This window comes from Protopterus annectens, chromosome 6.part0 (assembly GCF_019279795.1).
Source record: "Protopterus annectens isolate FY-2018-M chromosome 6.part0, PAN1.0, whole genome shotgun sequence".
NCBI classification, from domain to species: domain Eukaryota; kingdom Metazoa; phylum Chordata; order Ceratodontiformes; family Protopteridae; genus Protopterus; species Protopterus annectens.
Genome location: NC_056737.1, coordinates 335,107,724 through 335,128,670, shown reverse-complemented (window position 1 = coordinate 335,128,670; position 20,947 = coordinate 335,107,724). Strand labels below are relative to the sequence as shown.

The following is a 20,947-nucleotide window of genomic DNA, read 5'->3' as shown; positions in this document are numbered from 1 at the left end:
AGGCCACTCGACCGTGGGGAGGACATGCAGACTCCACACAGAAGGCACTCCAGCCAGGAATCGAACAGGAGAACCTCTTGCTGTGAGGCAACAGCGCTACTGCTGTACCACCACAGCTTTTTACTTCCATGTTACAAGTAATGTTTAATAATAAAATATGTTTTACTCTTGCTGATAGCAGAAAACATCAGTGTATTTTACAGAAATCAGATACCTATCAATCACAGATCTGACAGGGCTATTTTCCTCCTAGCAACAATGATTTTTAAAATATTCAATGATAAAAAACATTTCCATCCTGAAACTATAAACAGTCTTCACTCAGTAAACTTAGAAACAGTGTTACCTTACTTCACAAACTTTACTTTGGTTCAAGGAAGGGAGAAACAGCCTTCTCAAAAAATAGCACTAGCAGTCTGGAATGATTTCCATACACCTAGTCCAGTGTAAAGTGTATTCATTTAAACTTGCTGATTTCTATTCTCTCACACATTAAAATCCCAGATTACTTTTTATATAGGAAATTACAGCTGCTATGGTACTGATTTGTTCATTTGTGTGCTAACACTGATTCAGCGAATTTGGGCATTTCTTTTCCCCCATGGTTGTGTGACTGTGGAGTTAGTATAGATAAGCAAGAGGGTGGAGGTGTGGGGGAGGGGGCTGCACCCATGCAAAATAAATATATATCATTAAAATGAAGCTTCAAACTGCTTGTTTCATCCTGTTGAAGATTCAGCTAATGCAGTCTCAATGAAAAGTACTGAAAGCATCTGGAACAGAATTCTAGGACATCAGAAGCTCAGTCACCATCTGGGTAAAAAACAAGGTTACTCAGTTTTAACAGCTCCTCTGTTTGCAAACCCTGTCAGTGACAGTGGCTTACCATAAAGGATCATTAGTCTAGTCTGCCTTTTCTCTTGTGTGTCATCTGCATGTGATTTAGCATAATAAATGTTCTACTATTCCAACTTTAGACAGCTTAAAACCTCTAAACTGTGATCTCTCTTAACAGGTGAAACCTGACCCAAGTTTAAATCTAGACTTCTATATAATTTAAACAGTCATTGTATATTGTAGATACTGGACTAATGCTATAAATAATCTATGTTTAGTAATGTGAAAATCCTTTTCCAACTCTGTATAACCATTTTACATGCTTTATACTCAAGTATGCAAAAGACTCCTCTGGCTACAAAAAAGAATCGTCTGACTACCCCACTTACCTGATTAAGAAATAATAAAAAAAAGAAATAGATAATTCTTCTATTCTGCTATGTCTGTGGATTTTTTTTTTTAATTATCAAATACAGTTTACCTGTATTATTAACAAAATTATATAAACCGGATGTCTACAAAAATAAACTGTGTTGTTTAAGCCTGTGTAAATAATTTTTTCTAATCCTAATACTGCCCTTAGCAAATGAGCAGAGCTATCAGAATAATGCTGAAGTGCATGGAAAGCTGTGATTACACTCTAAAATTGGAAAAAACAAAGATAAACATGTTATGTGCTTCTGTAGTGCAAGACTTGACTGTAACAATGCTTTCAGAGGTATGTAACATTTACTGCACACCCCCTAACTGCTGTTATGGTTGGGTCTCATGGAAGGGACGTTCATTCACTTTCGACTGTACTTTAATATCTTTCCTCATACTTGGGTGAATGTTTACAGACATCAGTCTGGAAGTAACTTATTTAACTTAGGGCAGTATTTAAAAACTGTCCCTGACTTTTTCTTACATTTATGTTTACTTACTGTCTAAGTGCTTTACTGGCTTTCAAAGTCATTAAAGCACTGCAACTTTTTTTCTGAATCTAGCAGCACATATTGTAGATAAAACTCCATGCACTACAAAGTGATATCTTCGGGTCTCACCAATCATAACCCATTATTATGTGTTCGCGACATGGATGCCAAGATTCACCTCGTAAGCTTTGGTCTCGAGGTGAATTTCTTGCATCCATGTCTTGAGCACATAACAATGTGGTTACAATCAGAGACCCAATCATAACTCTCTGTGTTCTTGTTTCTTTCAGTATAGTCTTACTCTTAACAGTGCAACGCCTCCTTTACATGGGGTCATACTGTAAATTCTGCTACACATAGTGACTACTTGTAACCCTTACATAAAACTTGATTTTAGACCCAAATTAATTATTTTTTTTAACTTGTCATAAACTTTTCAAGTCGCTATTTCTGAACTTTTATTCAGTAATACTCATACGTTTGCTACCTCTACTTAATTTCTTCATGTGTTTATGCTTTTTAAGACCATGACAGAAATGGACCTCATTCCTACATCAGGATATAGGTAAAGTTCAGAATAATCATTTTGGCTTCAATATTTGATGCTTGTTAAATATATATTTGGAAATGGTGTCAAAGTTTCTTATCTGAAGCATCTATGTTTTATAGTTAACTTCACTACCTGTTATACTCATGTTAAAATTGCAAGAGATTTTACAAACAATGAAAACTTAAGTGTGTTCAATTTTTTAGCATCACTGTTTGGTCTTTTGTCTATATCCTCACCCATAAATGTCATGGTTGGTAACATCCAATTATTTACATACAACTGCAATATGGGTAAATTAAAAACCTTATCTCTTTAGAAGAACAGGTTATTTACACTGTGGTTTCGCCTTCACATTATCAAGTCCTAATTTATAGTGTAAGGTGTTCCATCTGCAAGACTTGGTTGATAATTTGTCTTTGTAAGAAGTAAGAAACTCCTGTAAATGCATTTTGCATAGAAATACAATACAGTAGCTTAAGCATTAGTTTAAGCAGTGAGGCATTTTGGGTTCAGTGTTTCATAATGTTACAGTATAGGCTTTTGACTCCAAAAAAGATTTGAGGGCAATCCATTTCATAAAAGTAGAATGCAAAACCAGCAAAAACTGTGTAATTTCATATTAAATAAGGTAAAGAGGTTAAACCCAACTCAAAACTTTTGCTATTTAAACTTGCTTCAGAACATGGCCAATACACTTTAACGTCTTCAAAAACAGAAGAATACCATTTAGCATGGTAAAAAATATAAACATAATTCAAGCACACGTGGAAAAAATATAAAACCAATCTTCCGAGAGTCAGGAAAAAGCAAAAGCACTTGACAGACACAAATCTTATTAGGATTGGGGGAATTAAATAAGCTGAAGGTTGAGTAGAATGGATATGGACTGTAACAAGTGCGAAGTTTAGCAGATGCTACTGTGACTAAGCATCTTTCTAAGGATTCGTTCAACTTACCCACATTACAATACACTACATTTTTTTTTCTGCAGATAAGCTTTTCATATGATCCTAATTCAAAAAGCACCTGCAAACCTCTTACAGATGCATACGTATATACTAAGCTAATGACCATAAGGGCCTTTTTAAGTCCAGTCATGCATTTCAAATGTATCTCACCATTTCTAAACAAATGTTTATTTGTTTTTATTTATTAATACATACATACATACATACATTTGTTAACTATATAGGTGCGCTAATCCATTTATTCAAACTTATCCCCAATGTTTTCATACTATTGTTCAACTCTGCATCCTGGGCATTTCAAACACAAAACTACTGGTGTGATTTAAGTGGCAAAGTATTTATCATACAATGCTCTTCACATTGGCAAGACAGAAATAAACCCTTAAAAACACATTTATGAATACAATTACACTATTCCTAAGCTTGATAAAAACAATGCTCTTTATAAATTGTTTTAAAGTCTCCAAGCAGTGGTTCTTTGAAAAACATATTAGAATATAAAGAATCATTAAGGAAAGTCAGACTAAAAGCAGCAATGGTTTCTGGCATGAATGAAAATATTTCTATTGCCAAATACAAATAAAATAAAATAATGCATTTGTTCAATGAGGTAGAACACTTACTTCCATCAATCTTCTTCAAACTCAACCTGGAAGTGCCATCTGGTTAAGTGACTTGCTCAGAGTCACACTGCTAGGCAATGCAGGCTGAGGAAATCAAACCATGTATCACAGCGAACAGCTCATTAACAGCTCCTTAATCCTCTGTGCCAATTTCCAGACAAAATTACTTACGTTAACAGCTACGTTTAATCTCTTGATTTTATAGAATAATATTTACATTTTAGTACAGCTTTATGTATGTACACTTAATAATTTTAGTTGCTTTACATATCACAACAAGAGGTTCTCCGGTTCGATCCTCGGCTAGGATGCCTTCTGTGCAGAGTCTGCATGTCCTCCCTGTGGTCGCGTGGGTTTCCTCCGGGTGCTCTGGTTTCCTCCCACATCCCAAAGACATGCTGCAGGTGGATTGGACACTCTAAATTGGCCCTAGGTGTGAGTGTGTGTGCATGTGTGTGCCTTCTGTGGAAGGTTGGGTGCCGGGCTGGCAACTCGACACCGTAAAACTCCACTGCCAATCATGAGCGGACAAGGTGATCCGCTGTGGCGACCCCTGACCGGGAAAAGCCAAAAGAAGAAGAAGACGTATGTTACATGGTTTAGGATATGTCTTTCATTCATTTCAAACATGATGGTAGTATTTCACAGTTCTTTATTCTGAAAAAGTCCTTCTCCTTGTATGGACGAAAGCAGTGAATAAAAGTAGCATTGTCTGGTTTTGTTCATGGACTACTATTGGTTTTTGCTTACTGGTTTGGTTCATTAACAACAACCTATTCACTATGCTTTATTTTGTTATATACTTTTATAATGCAGAAACCACAAGCAAGCACCGTCCACCTCCATATTGACACGAGGAGCAACCTCTACTAATCAAACCACTTTGCATTTCCAAGATGAACAAACAGGAATCAGAAACCCACTTTATAATCACTCAATGACAATCTCATATGAAGTATACAAAGATAACTATAGGCGAGTCTTTCTTACCTACAATGGTGAATGAGATTTTCTAAGCAGAAAACTAAAACTAAATATTATATGAAATAACAGGAATAATAAATAACTAAACAATATCTGGCAAGCATGGTCAATATATATTCATACATTGATACAGCAAGGCAAAACATTTTTTAAATAAATGTGACCTAAACATAAACAAATACCTGGTGAAGTCCAACTGCCCTCCAATGTTTTCATAGTAGTGTTCAACTCTGCTTCCATCTCTTTTTCAAATTCATCTCCACTAGACGACTCGCTTTCTCCTGTTAAATACTCTCTCAGTAACTTACGTTTCTGCTCAGGAGTCCCACTTAAAAGCACGTCCAATTCATCTTCAGAGCTACAATGTGATATTCAGAGCAGATTAAAAATTACAAAACATCACTATATTTTAATTTATTAAACATATATAACCAAACAAGGAGTTTGGAAAACAAAGTCACCAACCACGAAAGAAGTAAATCACAAGAAGTTTATTAATGCTGATAATACACAATGCGTTTTCGTCCACAAGACTTCATCAGATAACTCAATCCACCAATTTAAACATCCTTAAATAACTCCTCACATTAAAAAATTAACCAATGAGTCCTTAGCATCAATTAATAAAATAAATGAAGGTGTGCATGTAAGAGCAAAGAGCAATAGATTTAAAAACATGATAAAAAAGCACATATTTAATAACTACTTGACAATACATATCAAATTAATAAATATATATATAAATGAATGTATAAAAATGAATATATAGAAATATAATTGTAAAAAATCACCTTATAATACAGTTAAAAAGTTAAATGTGTAAAACATATCCAATGCTACCCTCTAGTGGCAAAAACTGGAAAACTTTTATAATTTAGCTGCTCTTTTTCAATAGTGGTGCAAGTGAAATACTTTCATTCAAACCAGGGTGCCTTCCTGCGTCCAAAAATACCTGCCAGTATAACTCCCTATATTCAAGACGGGTTTCCCACAAACCCCCCCTAACATCTTTGGGAATGACCTCCAGTACAAAAAACAAAAAACTTCCTTGGGCACACTCCTGTGTGTGTTTATATAGGACATTTTTATCATTATTTTTACTTATATCATAGAAGTGTTCATAAATCCGCCTTTTCAGGCGTCTTTCTGTTTTCCCTGTATAAAAAGCACAACATGCCTCACAGGATACTAAGTAAACCAAACCACTGGAGTTGCAATTACTACGACAGGTACTGTAAACAGATTTGTTCCTACTTTTGATACACACCCTGTCAGTGTTTGTTACGTGTATACACTGTGCACATGCCCCACATTTATATGTACCAGGCCTCTTAGCCTTCTGAGCAGAATTCCTTTTTTCCATTAATTCCTTTAAATTAATCCCTTTTTTAAAAACAATATTTAAAGGCTTATGTTGCATGTCCTTTAAATCAGTAAGGGAGGTGAATCTGTCCCATTCCTTTTTAACCAATTCTATCACCCGATGAGAATCACTATTGTATTCCAAGGTGAATACCCTATGAAACTTATCATCCTTAGTTTTGACATTGTTGGGTGTAAACTCAATACCTTTACCCAACAAGGGCCTAAATCTTGGCACCCGTTGACTTTTGATATATAAAATAGTATCATTCAATAATTCATCTGGGTAGCCCCTTTCTAAAAAAAGTTTTCTAAGAAAAAGACATTCTTCATCAAAGTCCTCATCTAGAGAGGTGAGCCTGCTGGCCCTAATCTATTGCCCTTTGAAAATACTTTTTCTCTGCGAAAATGGATGAGTGCTCTCGAAATGGAGATATGAATTGGAGAATGCCCCCTTTCGGAAAACTTTTGAGTTAATACCACCGTTTGTTTTGATAATACTCACATCCAAAAAAATCAACCTTATCAAAAGAAACATTACTAGTAAAATATAAAAAGGATGTGGTGGTGTTAAGGTACTCCAAAAATTCCACTAGTTTCTCCTTGGAATCATTCCAAAAAATACAAATATCATCCAAAAAGCACCTGTATAAAATCCAACAATCGCAAAATCTAGAGCTACAAATGTACTGCTTCTCCCACCAGTCTAGGATGATATTAGCATAGGTTGGTGCACAATTAGCACCCATAGCTACCTCCTTAGCTGGTGGAAATATTCCCCACCATAGTAAATGGAATTCTTTTTCAAAACCATATCCATCAGGTTTAAAATAACCTGCAAGTCATCACTGGAAATTCTGGTTTTGTCCACCAAAGCAGCTTCAAGCCAAGCTACCCCCTCTTCTTGGGGAATAACAGTAAATAGATCTTTAATATCCACAGTTACAAAAATGGTACTGTCATAAGTCATGTTCGTATCAATACCTTGAAGGAATTCCCAAGAATCTTTCAAGATAACCATATTCCAAAGTTTTTTCAATTTTACATCTAAGAATTTTGCTAATGGCATACTTTTGGAGCCCTCCGCCGACACTATAGTCTAAGAGGGGGTTGATCTAGTTTTTAAGGACCTTGGGGATCCCAAACATAGTAGGTATCCTGGGTTGGGAAACATGTAAAAATCTAAAGGTTCTATGTTAATTAATGCTTCCAACAACTTATCATTTAGGGCCACTTCTATCTTCTTGAAGGCCACATGGATCTCATTTTTAGAAACCCTATTATAAGAATGGTCTCCCAGAATTTCATTCATCTTCCCATTTACATTCCCATCATCTACATTTAAATAATTGTATTACCAATGATTTGTTATATACTGCTTGAAGCGGAGAGAACCAAATATTTTGCTATGATGGATAAGATAGATGAATCATGTTCAGTCAACATTAATAGGAAGATTAAGAAACTGAACAGGGACATTTTGGAATACAAAGAAAGGCAATGCTATCCTGCACCTAGGAAAAATAGTAAGGGCCGGGAGAGGAATGAAGTGAATGCCGAGTTACTAGATATGGTTGATGAAGAAGAGGTAGTTGATGCCACCAGTCAATTAGACCCTTTAGAGTACCCCCCTCCCCGGCGTTCAGAAAGATTAATGAACCAGAGGGCCCCTCAATATTATTATCAACCTCAGAGGGGAGGAAGGGGAGGGGGACACCGAGGGATGATGAAACATCAACATCATTTTCATTAACATCAGAGTCATTAATTCATGACCAAGTGGTAGATAAACCATTAGGAAGTGACCATAATGTGAGGGTTTTCAATGAAATTACCAGTGAAAATAATATATTTACTTATAGGAATTACAATATTTTTAATTACACTGGCATTCAACTAACTGTCGATCATTTTAGTTTATTTTCCAGGGGTTTTAAATTTGTGTCATACAAAAAATGTGACATGACTAGGCCGTTACTGGATTTCAAAATGTTCATTAGACAACTTAATTTGGAAGTTATGTTTCAGGGACAAACTAAAACGGACACAGAGACTTGTTTAAAATGCAAAAGCGAATATAATCCACCTATACATCCTCAATTGAAGAATTTTGAAATTATAGTGTAGAAGGAACTAAGAAAGGTTGTAGTTAAATCCAAAAAGTACAACTTAAACACAAATGAGAGAAATATATTAAGTGAGCTTCAGCAAAATTTACAGATCAGAGTTATGAAACCTGACAAGGGAGGGGGGTAAAGTACTTATGGATCAGGTGATTTATGAAGGGAAGATGAATGAAATTCTGGCGTTGGATTTTATACAGGCGCTTTTGGATGATATTTGTAGTTTTTGGAATGATTCCAGCGAGAAACTATTGGAATTTTTCGAGTACCTTAACACCACCACCACGTCCTTTTTATATTTTACTAGTAATATCTCTTTTGATAAGGTTGATTTTTTTGGATGCGAGTATTATCAAAACAAACGGTGGTATTAAGTCAAAAGTTTTCCGAAGGGGGACATTCTCAAATTCATATCTCCATTTCGAGAGCGCTCATCCATTTTCGCAGAAAATAGATTAGGGCCAGCAGGCTCACCTCTCTAGATGAGGACTTTGATGAAGAATGTCTTTTTCTTAGAAAACTTTTTTTTAGAAAGGGGCTACCCAGATGAATTACTGAATGATACTATTTTATATATCAAAAGTCAACGGGCGACAGGATTTAGGCCCTTGTTGGGTAAAGGTATTGAGTTTACACCCAACAATGTCAAAACTAAGGATGATAAGTTTCATAGGGTATTCACCTTGGAATACAATAGTGATTCTCATCGGGTGACAGAGTTGGTTAAAAAGGAATGGGACAGATTCACCTCTGTTACTGATTTAAAGGACATGCAACATAAGCCTTTAAATATTGTTTTTAAAAAAGGGATTAATTTAAAGGAATTAATGAAAAAAAGGAATTCTGCTCAGAAGGCTAGGAGGCCTGGTACATATAAATGTGGGGCATGTGCACAGTGTATACACGTAACAAACACTGACAGGGTGTGTATCAAAAGTAGGAACAAATCTGTTTATAGTACCTGTCGTAGTAATTGCAACTCCAGTGGTTTGGTTTACTTGGTATCCTGTGAGGCATGTTGTGCTTTTTATGTAGGGAAAACAGAAAGACGCCTGAAAAGGTGGATTTATGAACACTTCTATGATACAAGTAAAAATAATGATAAAAATGCCCTATATAAACACACACAGGAGTGTGCACAAGCAATTTTTTGTACTGGAGGTCGTTCCCAAAGATGTTAGGGGGGTTTGTGGGAAACCAGTCGTGAATATAGGGAGTTATACTGGCAGGTATTTTTGGAAGCTGGAAGGCACCCTGGTTTGAATGAAAGTATTTCACTTGCACCACTATTAAAACTAAGAGCAGCTAAATTATAAAAGTTTTCCAGTTTTTAGCCACTAGAGGGTAGCATTGTATAAGTTTTTACACATTTAACTTTTTAACTGTATTATAAGGTGATTTTTTTACACTTATATTTCTATATATTCATTTTTATACATTCATTTATTAATTTGATATTTATTGTCAAGTAGTTATTAAATGTGTGCATTTTTAATCGTGTTTTTAAATCTATTGCTCTTTGCTCTTACATGCACACCTTCATTTATTTTATTAATTGATGCCAAGGACTCACTGGTTAATTTTTTAATATGAGGAGTTATTTAAGGATGTTTAAATTGGTGGATTGAGTTATCTGACGAAGTCTTGTGGACGAAAACGCTTGTGTATTGTCAGCATTAATAAACTTGTGATTTACTTCTTTCGTGTTTGGTGACTTCGTTTTCCAAACTCCTTGGTTATTTAGTTTTGGCTGGAGTTTTTGCTCCCCTTTTTTTACTGGTTTTGGTTAATTTATTAAACATATACTACCAAAAGATTATCCGGCAAATGGAATGTAGTAATACTGATAAATGCCAATTATTACTACTAAAATGCAAGAATGCATATAACATTTCACATCAGAACACTCACATTTCATAAGTACTTGCCTTTCATATAGGCAAAGACCTTTTGAATTTGTCAGTCTCAACAACTTGTATAATTTTTCTTACTATATTTGCTCCCTGGATCGAACCATAAATTAATAACATACTTGAAATTATAAAACTGTGTCCTTAGCATTCAGGAATGAGAAAATGTACATCTATGAAACTTTTGAGCTTGTGGGCCTGAGGTAACACCAGCTCTGGCAAGTAAGGTTTTTTTTGCTTTATTGTACTCTTGGTTATCGGTCCCCTCCATTTCTACGGCTTTCTGTTTTAGCCTACTAGAAAGCCTGTATGAATTACCTTCTGAAACATCATCTGGCCCAGTCAGATCAATTTCATCCCTCCTGCTAGGCATACTGCTCAAAGGTTGTAACATGCACCTAAAAGGTATTCCTAAACTACCAAACAGCTTATTGCACTGGGAGCAAGAGATTTGTGGTTAAGGAAGTATTAACAACAGTAATTTAAATACCGATAAACAACACAATATCCTTGCATTGCGTGTGATCCTGTTCCATTTTACTGAGAAACAAAAACCTGGGATTTTGCCCATTTACTTTTGTACATGTGTTATTAACCTCTATTAGCTTAAGCTCTGTAGATCTAAGCCTCCTAGAGATTACATATTAGACTATTTAGGCCTGGACAGGGTTGTTTGTGCAGTAGTTTGACAGATGTCAGATGTTTGTAACTTAGTGTATTACCTAGAGACAGCTAGTTTTGTCTTTCGAGCAAGAATGCTTAGTGTGTATTACTTCAGTTGCAAACATGGCTGTTTTGTTATAATTGGTAGACAAACCGGCTAATACTTTTCTTGAGTTGTTGATGGCCATTGTACCATATAAGGGTTTGGACAGTAGAAACATTTTAGCGTGTCTTTGTTTTTTGGTGGGGGGGTGCCAATGGCTACTGTATCGTATAACAGTTTGGATGGGAGAACCATTTTAGAATTTCTTTGCCTGCAGTCAGATAGTAGCTGATCATTTATCTGATTTAATGTCCCAAGGATTCTGTGGAGGTCTTTAATTATACTGTTTGTGCATTCTTGAAAGACAAATCAAAAGTAATCCTTCTGTGTTTCTACAAAGCCACAATTTCCAATTGTCCTGATGATTCTTGAACAGATTGTGAGTGAATCTGACAATTTGGCATTGCATCCTTATTTTTGAAATATTACCACTTTGGCTTTCTTTTCAATCAGGATTAGTTTGCCTTGGTTAATCCGTTGGGTAGGGGAACTGAAGTTTTCCTAGCAGCTCAGAGATATGGGGAGGGATTTCTTTGGATGACTGCATATAGTATTAGCTTGTCACCTTTATGCAGGATTATGCATATCATTGGGAAAAACATCATACAGCAGCAGGGCAACAGCAGCTCTGTTAAAGGAATACATCATTTTTTAGACTTGCCACTTAACCAATGAGATAGGACTAATACAGTACTTGAAAAACCACCAAGAAAGACTACAGATAAACATCCCACGTTAAACTGGACAGAAGAAGATGATGACTTACAATATCAAAGCCCTGGCAGAAATTAACAATACAGCAGCACAAATGAAGTCCTTTGCCCTACTGTGGTGCAACATGATTAACAAGATTTAGCAAGGTTGTCTGAATTCTGGGTCCCAAGTCAAATCCATGCTGTGACGGTTATTAAGTTTCAGTTTGCTTAGGTATCTCATGAGCTCGGTATAGACCACCCTTCTCCAGTATTTTAGACAAAGGATCAAGAATTGTAATGGAGCTGTAATCCTCTACTTTGCCTTGATCACCATTCTTAGTGAAGGATACCGCCTTAGCTAGTTTACAAAGGCTGGATGAAAGTCACCAATTTTGGGCAAGGGTATGATCTTAACTCATTTCCAAAGGTTGGGAAAATAAAAGTCTAAGTAGGAAGAAATTGAAAAAAACAAAACACTAAGCTGAGTGCAAGCAATCAATAAAAGATGAGTTGTGCTCTTTCAGATTTAACAATAGTGCTTCTTAATACTGGCCATAGTGATAAGTTAAATGCTGGATGTGTAAGGGAAATAACTAGTCTGTGGAAGAACACTACCTGATTCGTCTTGTTGACAGGCATACTTTGGAAAAAAAATGAGGAAATCCACAAACTTGATGATGTTATCTTGAATCAATGAAAAGCTGAGAGGGTTATCTCTCGCTGCTTTTAATTTTCCAAGTACGCTACTGATGGCTGACCAGAATCCATCAATTATTAGTTAGCCATTTGTAAATTCTTGAGATAGCGTTGCTTGTCTTCTGTAATTAACACCTGACATCCGATCCATGCTTCTTTTTATTTGTTGTAAGGCTGTCTGTCATTGCATTTCCAAGAAAATTTTCCAAGCTTCATCGTATAATGCTGCACTTTTCCTCACTAAGACAATCCTTAGCAATGCTTTGTTCCATATCTGTACTGCATGTGTGGGTACTTAAAAAAACACTCATGGCTGGTTGCAGCATAAACACTACAACGGTAAATGCCAAGAAGAAACCAGAGCTACCTGTTCAAGATGAATGCTTCACTCATGCTGTGAAAGACTTTGGCCAAGAGGCTTCAGTTTGTGCGAGTATTGAAATACTTCCTACAAAAACTATTCCAAGTACATCAGCTAAGACAACAATTGCATATTTCTATCCCCAAAATGTTTTTTGAAATGAAAAGTAGTTCAATGTCATGATGCTGCATGAATTAAAATCCAGTACTGTTTTGCAGCTGAAAATAATCAGTAATATTTTAATACACAGTTTATTTTAGGAAATGCTAAGAAATAAAAATACAATGCAGCATGAAAGAAAATGTTTTTGAAATCTTGTCTAGCATATGATAATACATGCAATATACAATATATTTATGTAATGTTGAGCCCTTGAAAAATCTAATAGACTATGTAATCTTTGAAAATGCTTCTTAAACAAAAATAAAAACAATACCCTTTGATGCTAGGCAAACTCACCCTTCTATCCCCAGACCTCTACAAATTCTTGATCACCTGATTAGCACTACTGAAAATGTCACCACATTCCAATACCTGGGAAATGGGATGGACCAATTCCTAAATTTCCTTCTTCGCCTGGACTATACACACAAAAATCAACTTTTCTATTTTGGGCTACTGGATTTTCCCCTTTCTTTCCAGACCCTTTAGGAATGACAAAGGTAAAGGAATATTTCTGGTCTCCCTCTGACTGCTGCAACCTCTAACAGAAACACATCTGCCATTCAGATGGTCTCAAATGCCATATGCAGATTCATCATTCGCTCCTCAATCGATAGCTCAGTTGGTAGAGTGGAGGACTGTAGTGATTTCCCAAGTCATCCTTATGTCACTGGTTCAATTAAGCCTCAAAGGAGTTTACATTTTGAACCTATACGTGAAGCCTGGGTGACTGGATGGGAAACTGTAAATTCCTGAAGGGAATTTCACTTACAACCCTCCTAAATATGGGCAGTCATTGCTAACTAAAATCTCGAGTTTAGGCAACATCCTTTAAATTCGGTTTCTCTAGTATTACACTGGGTACTCACGTCTACGCTTATAAAGACCTCTGGGTCAATAGCCCAGTAACCACCTTTGAACCTATAAGAAGGAACACCATTGTAAAACAACTGAAAAAAGTTAATTGGCTACCTGTAAAAACAATGTGCTGACTTTCTATTCACCTCTCCACTGTTTAAACGTATTAAACAGGAGACCTTTCTCCACTAGCACCCAGACTACTCAGACACGCACCACAACATGCAACCTTAGTAATATTAGCAACTCAAGTCCGCTCCTCCAAATCCCCCAAATTAGGCTTCCTCTTATCCATACTACTCAGACAAGCTCCTTGTGGTCCTGCAGAGTGGTCCTAGCTACAGAGAACTCAGAAAAGCGACTACTTTCTGAATTTAAGTATCTTTGCTGTTTTTTTACTTGAAATACCTTCTCTAGCTTACCCTAAACAAGCTTAAACTGTTTTTTAGCTGTTTGCTGCATTATTTAATATCTGCACTTAAAAGTTACATTTTAGTCGAATTTGATCGAAAGTTTGTTGTTTGTTTGTTTAATTTAACTGTTGAGGCTGCCCACTAAAGTGTGCTAGCCTGTGTAACTGATTTATTACTGTTTCTGCATTTTCTGTGTGTTTCTATCTAAAAACAAAAAAAAAAAAAAAATCCTTGTTTTCCCGCCTCTCCTCGACTAGTTTAGAATAGTTTACAGGCTTTGCTGTATTCTGGGATGTGGTGTAGTTCCTGTGTTGTCCATTACCTTACTTGGATAGAGGGAAGTTTCTTTGCTCACCAGTGGGAGTGGGGAGCCTTGAGCAGCCTACCTGTCCCTGTAGGAAGTGACCTCAGCACAAGAGCTGTAGTAATTGGTTGTTTTGGACCATTTCTAGCTCTTTTGAAGTTCCCTGTTTAAAATCCACGTTTGCACGGCTTTGCGCAGTTGTGCGCATAGCGCAGCGCCGGTTAAACAAGGTTTCAAATTTTCCCTTAAGGAAGCTCTACTCTTAGTATAATCAGACTACTCGCTATATTATACGCCTAGCACTTGTTCTCAAAACTTCTCTATTAAGTAAGCACTCTCATACTAAGTAAGCACTACATCCACCTACCACCCCTGTGAATATCCACTTCCCTTAAAGGTACAGCACTCCTTTATACTGTTCTAGCATGTCGAGTGGTAGAGTACTGGCGTCCTTTCCAGTTCAGCTGGTTAATCTGGGTATCTTGAGACAATGCTACAATTGTCTCATGTACACAAACAACCCTCTCCTCCTCCCAACAAACACAAATACATGTGAGAGATGCAACTATATAGCCAAACTGGAGGCTGAAATCTCTCAACTCAGGGCTGGCATGACCAGACAGGAGGAGATGGTAACCACACACACAGCAAACCCAGTCCCACATAGACCTACCACAACTGCAAACCAAACACATAAAAACACAAAGACATACTCGGAGGCTCTAATAAAAAACTTACCAAAACAACAGAGGCTCCCAAAGCAGACATCCAAAAATCCACCACCTCAAAACAAAACACATGCAACACATACTTCAATAAATCAGTGTGTCAATCAATCACAGCCCTTAAGGCCAAACACCATGCCTGATACACTAGTAATAGGTGACTCTATAGTCAGACACACTGATGTCCCACTTACCAGGCTGAACAAGGAGAGGGTGACTGTGAGCTGCCTATCGGGAACTAGGATCTGCCACATAACACACGCACACAGGTCACTCCAAAGCAAGTACAAATATGACTCCGACATTGTCCACGCTGGCGTGAATGACCTGAGACATACCTCCCTGGACTACATGAAAAGAGACATAGAGGAGCTCTCTGATTATGTAGCCCAGGCTGGTATGACCCTGACCCTGAGCAGCATCTTGCCCTCACCAAGAATGATGCCACAATACAAAGACAAGATGATCAGCTTTAATAATTGGCTCAAGTACTGGTGTCATTCTAAGGGGATCCAATGTCTGTCTGCCTGGGATGACATGTTGGACAAGCCACGCTGTTTCGCAAGGGACGGCTTGCACCTGTCACCACTGCGCTTCCGGATATTGGCTAAGGCTCTTGCCACCCCCATAGTGCCTTTTTTAGGCAAGGCTCAAAAGACAAACCCACCTCCTTAGATAACAAAAATGGAAAAAAAACTAAGGGTAATGCTGCTCAACGCCAGAAGTCTAAATCTCAAGATGCATGCACTCGATGCACTCCTCAGTATGAAGAACATCGACGTCTGTGCAGTAAATGAAACCTGGTTCAAGGCTCCTGAGAGCACCCCAGCGCTACCAGGCTATACCTCGTATCATGCTTTTCGGCCCCAAAACCCGGGCCGAACCACAAGGGAGGGGAGTGTCCATATTCATCAAGGACACCCACACCTCCAGGTTAGTAGCAACACATGAAGCATCAGAGACCATACAGGTGCAACTAACCATAGGCAAAACTGCTATACAACTGGTAGCATGTTACAGACCACCCTCCCAATCTCAGGAAACCCACTCAGCCTTCCTGAAGACATTGGAGGATATGAATGTATCACAAAATACCATCATACTGGGAGACTACAACTACCCTAACATAGATTGGGTACATTATTCTAGCCCTAACACCCTAGCCCAAAGGTTCCTGGAATTCATAAATTCAAATGCACTGAAACAACTAGTCACCTCTCCCACTAGGGGAGATAATACACTAGACCTGATCATTACAAACATGGGGACAACATGCTCCACACCGGTGGTATACCCCTCACTAGTGAGATCTGACCACAAACTAAGCACCCTAGATATACATATCCCACCTCCACCCCCAGCACAAAAGACCACAGTGAAAAACTTCTCAAAAGCAGACTTCACTCTTCTTAAGACTGAGATGGTATCCTTTAAGCCCAACAGGCCAGTGGATACCACATCCCACAATGCTGAATGCTTCACAAATGCCTTCTATGGACATCTCCAAGAATGCATGGATCATGCAATCCCAAATAAATCCAAGTCCCTCTCCACCAAAGGCAAGCGTCCTGTCTGGTGGACCTCAGCCATAAACAAATTGTATAACAAAAGAAGGAAGCTACTGCACGACAGAGCAAGATCCCATAAAGGGAAGACATCTCTGACCAACACTAGCAGAAAATTACATTCTCTCATAAAAACATCCAAGGCCAACTTTGAGAGAAAAATCGCTAAGGACACTAAAGATAACCACAAAGCCTTCTTCAGCTATGTTAGGAACCTGGGCGGAAACCCTCAGATATGCTCAGAGTTTGGTTCACAACAACAAAAAATACACTGAACCCACAGATATTGCCAACATTCTGGCTGACAGGTTCAGTGCAAATTTCTCCCCTCCCTCACCCCCAAAAGAAGAAATACTTATCCCAGCTGAATGTCATCTCCCTGTCATCTCAGATGTCCAGGTGAGAGCCGCCCTCAGCAAAGCTAAAAACACAGCATCAATGGGACCTGACGGTATCCCAGGTTGTGTGCTACGTGAACTCCAAGAGGAGCTAAACCCGCACATAAAAATGCTATTTAACCTTAGCCTTACTACAGGATATGTACCTGAACACTGGCGTACAGCAACAGTGGTCCCACTCCACAAAGGGGGTACCTCTACAGACCCTGGGAACTACCGCCCCATAAGCTTAACCAGCCTGGTCTGCAAAGCTATGGAAAGAATCATTATGGAACTCATAAACAAAGACATTTTGGACCTACAGACACTTGACCCCACCCAGTTCGGCTTTGTAAAGGGCAGATCCTGCCTTTTGAACCTGGTTGACTTTTTCGAAACAGTCACTAAAGCCATTGATGAGGGCAAAGCAGTCCATACAGCCTACCTGAACTTGGCTAAGGCCTTCAACACAATACCCCACTCAGGCATCATAGATAAGCTCAACAGCTTAAATGTAAACCCTTATGTCACTAGATGGGTTGCAAACTGGCTAAAGGACAGAACCCATAAATTTAAAATCGCTGGAGCAATGTCAGACTCAAAGCCAGTCACAAGTGGTGACCCACAGGGATCTGTCCTGGGACCCCTCTTGTTCGGCATTTATTTCTCAGATGTTAAAGCAAACATGGGGGGGTTGTGGCTGAAGAAGTTCGCAGATGACTGCAAACTAGGCGCCATAGTCGATACACCAGTGGACACATACATTCTACAAAAAGGCCTCACAGAAATGGACAACTGGTGCCGGAGTCATGGCCTTAAACTAAATGCCAAAAAATGTATAGTCATCCCCTTTGGGAAAAACAAAGTACCCACAAATTATCACATAGACAGCAACCCGAGTACGGAAAAAGTAATCAGAGACTTAGAGACCCAAGTCGACAGCGACCTCTCATTTGACACCCACGTTGCCAAAGTGGTTAGAAAAACATTCTACCTTGCACACCTTATCATGAAGGGATTCACATCCAGATCCAACGATGTCATTGTACCCCTTTACTCCTCCCTCATCAGACCCATGATTGAGTACAATGCCCTATTTGGTATGTACCTCACCCGGCACTTGCAACAGCTGGAGAGACCACAAAAGTACCTCATCAAGAGGATCAAGGGTCTCCAACATATGTCTTATTCTGCCAGACTAAAGAAACTCCAGCTCTACTCAGTAGCATACCGCCTGCTCAGAGGTGATCTCTGCCTGACGTACAAGGCCATGTCCAATCAGGAACTGATGGACATGCTCCACCTCAAAAAATCCAAATCCATCAGAACCACGAGAGCTAAAGACTTAAACCTCGGCACAAGTATGAATAGGACATGCTGGAGGGATAGATTCATAACCCAGAGGCTTCCCATGCTCTGGAACAAGATCCCAGTTCATGTTAGGCAGAGCCCCTCACTGACTCTCTTCAAGAGAAATCTTGATGAGTGGATGGGAGATCGTAAGTTTACCCCAGGGGTCACATCTGTGTCACTACTAGACAGGGGCACAGTAAACTAATTCTATTATATAAGGGGACCTTCACTGTGTCACTACTAGACAGAGGCCCAGTATTCTAAATCTATTCTGTGCATTTTGTACCATTTCATGGGGTGGCGAAAGCCACATCACTATGGCTAGGCTTACAAATGCCCCAGGGCAGATAGCCTAGTACTAAACTATGAAACTATGATCAGAAATAAAAATGCATTGCAAGACTCAAGGAAAATGCAACTGCTCTTTCTCTCTCTCTGGTCATACGACTTCATCTCTTCCTGCCCTACTTCACTTTACATCACATCCTCTGACTCTTAATTTTCTCAGTGATTCTCTAGTATGCCAACTCAACTATCCACTCTGTATACAATGCGTGTGTGTGTGTGTGTGTGTGTGTGTGTGTGTGTATATTAGTGTTTTATCAGTCTAAATACAATGTGACAAAAAGAAGTTATGTACTTACCATAACACTTCATGTGAGTTGTTCACCTCGCCTTCATTATTACAGATGGGTTCAGAGCTGATCCTCGGCCTCGAGTCGGCCTACTACAAAGCTCGAGGTCTTCAGACAGCTCGACGTCAAGTCCCTATCCCATGATGCACCTAGAGTTACCTCAGATCTTGTTCGCTGCATATAATAATACCATATATCATTCTATCACTCTATAGGAGAAAGCCATAGAAGGGTTGAGCAACCAGGAAGAATCTATCTCGGTCTTCGAAAAACCTTAGAGGGGGTAGGAGGGTGGGAAGTAAGAATGAAGGCGAGATGAACAACTCACATGGAACATTATGGTAAGTACATAACTTCTTTAGGTGAAGTTGTTCTATCTCGCCGTTCATTCTTACAGCTGGGTAGCGTCCCAAGCACCATCTATCTTGGGTGGCTCATGGGAGTATGTTTTTCAGGACAGTAGACCCAAAGGAGTCCCTGTCCCTGGAGGCCCTATCAACTTTGTAATGAGCGATAAAGGTATGAGGTCTTGCCCAAGTGGCTGCTGCACAAATGTTGTCTACAGGAAGTCTAGCAGAAAAGGAAAGGATGTAGACACTGCTCTGGTAGAATGAGCCTTAATTTTGTGTTGTAAGGGCATATTAGCAGCTGAATAAACAAATGTGATACAATTGGATAACCACTTAGAGTTGTTTTTACCACTGGCATACCTTTTCTGGAATCTGAAAAGGAAATGAAAAGCTGTTCTGATTTCCTAAACTCTTTTGTCCTATCCAAGTAAAATCTGAGGGGTCTATGAACATCAAGCTTGTGCAGCATACACTCTGAGTTGTTGGAGTGATTGGGGAAGAACACTGGCAAATCAATAATTTGGAAAGGTTAGCTTCAGTACAAATTTTAGGCAAAAATGAGGGATTAATTCGTAGTGAGAGACTGTCAGCATGGAAAATCAAATAAGGAGGCTTAATGGATAAGGCTTGACGCTCTGACACTCTGCGGGCAGAAGTGATAGCTACTAAAAAGATAGTCTTCCATGACAAATATTTCAAATCGCATGAGGAAGCTGGTTCGAATGGAGGAAGAATAATGCGAGAAAGCATAAAATTTGACTCCATTGGGATTTCACAGATAGTCTGAGATGAAAAGTCCCTTTGAGAAAGGCTTTGGATAGTTTGTGTGACATTATGTTCAATCCTTCAAATCCAAGGAGAAAATTAGAGACAGCAGCAAGGTGAACCCGAACTGTTGCTGCTGCAGCTCCTTTGTTGAAAATCATGGTCAAGACCTCTAGTATAGAGGCCATAGGGGCTAGGTAGGGATCAATGTTGTTTTGAGAGGCCCATATAGAACATTTTTTCCATTTGATAAGGTACAACTTCCTCATAGAGGATTTATGAGAGGATATTAGAATTTGCTGTGTCTCAGAAAGGTTATGGAACCTGGCTATGATGGGAATTGGAGTAGCCAAGCTGTCAGCTTCACGGACTGAAGAGAGGGATGAAGTTTCCCCGACTGCATCAGAAGATCTGGAACTGGGTCCAGAATCTAGGGGTCCTCCAATTGATGAAGTCGAAGGCAGAGGAACCAAATTTGATGAGGCCAATGAGGAGCTAGTAGAATGATGGTCCTTCCCAGGGCTTTTGCTTTCTGTAGTACTTTGGGTATCAAGGGAATTGGTGGAAATGCATAGAGGAGACCCGGAGGCCAATCGTGTACAACTGCATCCCTTGGGGCTTCTCCCGGAGGGGGAATCAGGGCAAAGTAGC

General features: G+C 38.7%; 1 protein-coding gene across 1 annotated transcript in view; it reads right to left on the bottom strand.

Moving 5' to 3' along the window:
• LOC122804304 (E2F associated phosphoprotein) overlaps positions 1-20,947 on the bottom strand; it is a 600,524-nt gene that overhangs the window by 536,917 nt on the left and 42,660 nt on the right. The window contains exon 2 of the mRNA XM_044074094.1: positions 5,059-5,234. Within this exon, the coding sequence (XP_043930029.1) occupies positions 5,059-5,234 (176 nt within the window). The remainder of the gene's footprint in view (positions 1-5,058; positions 5,235-20,947) is intronic.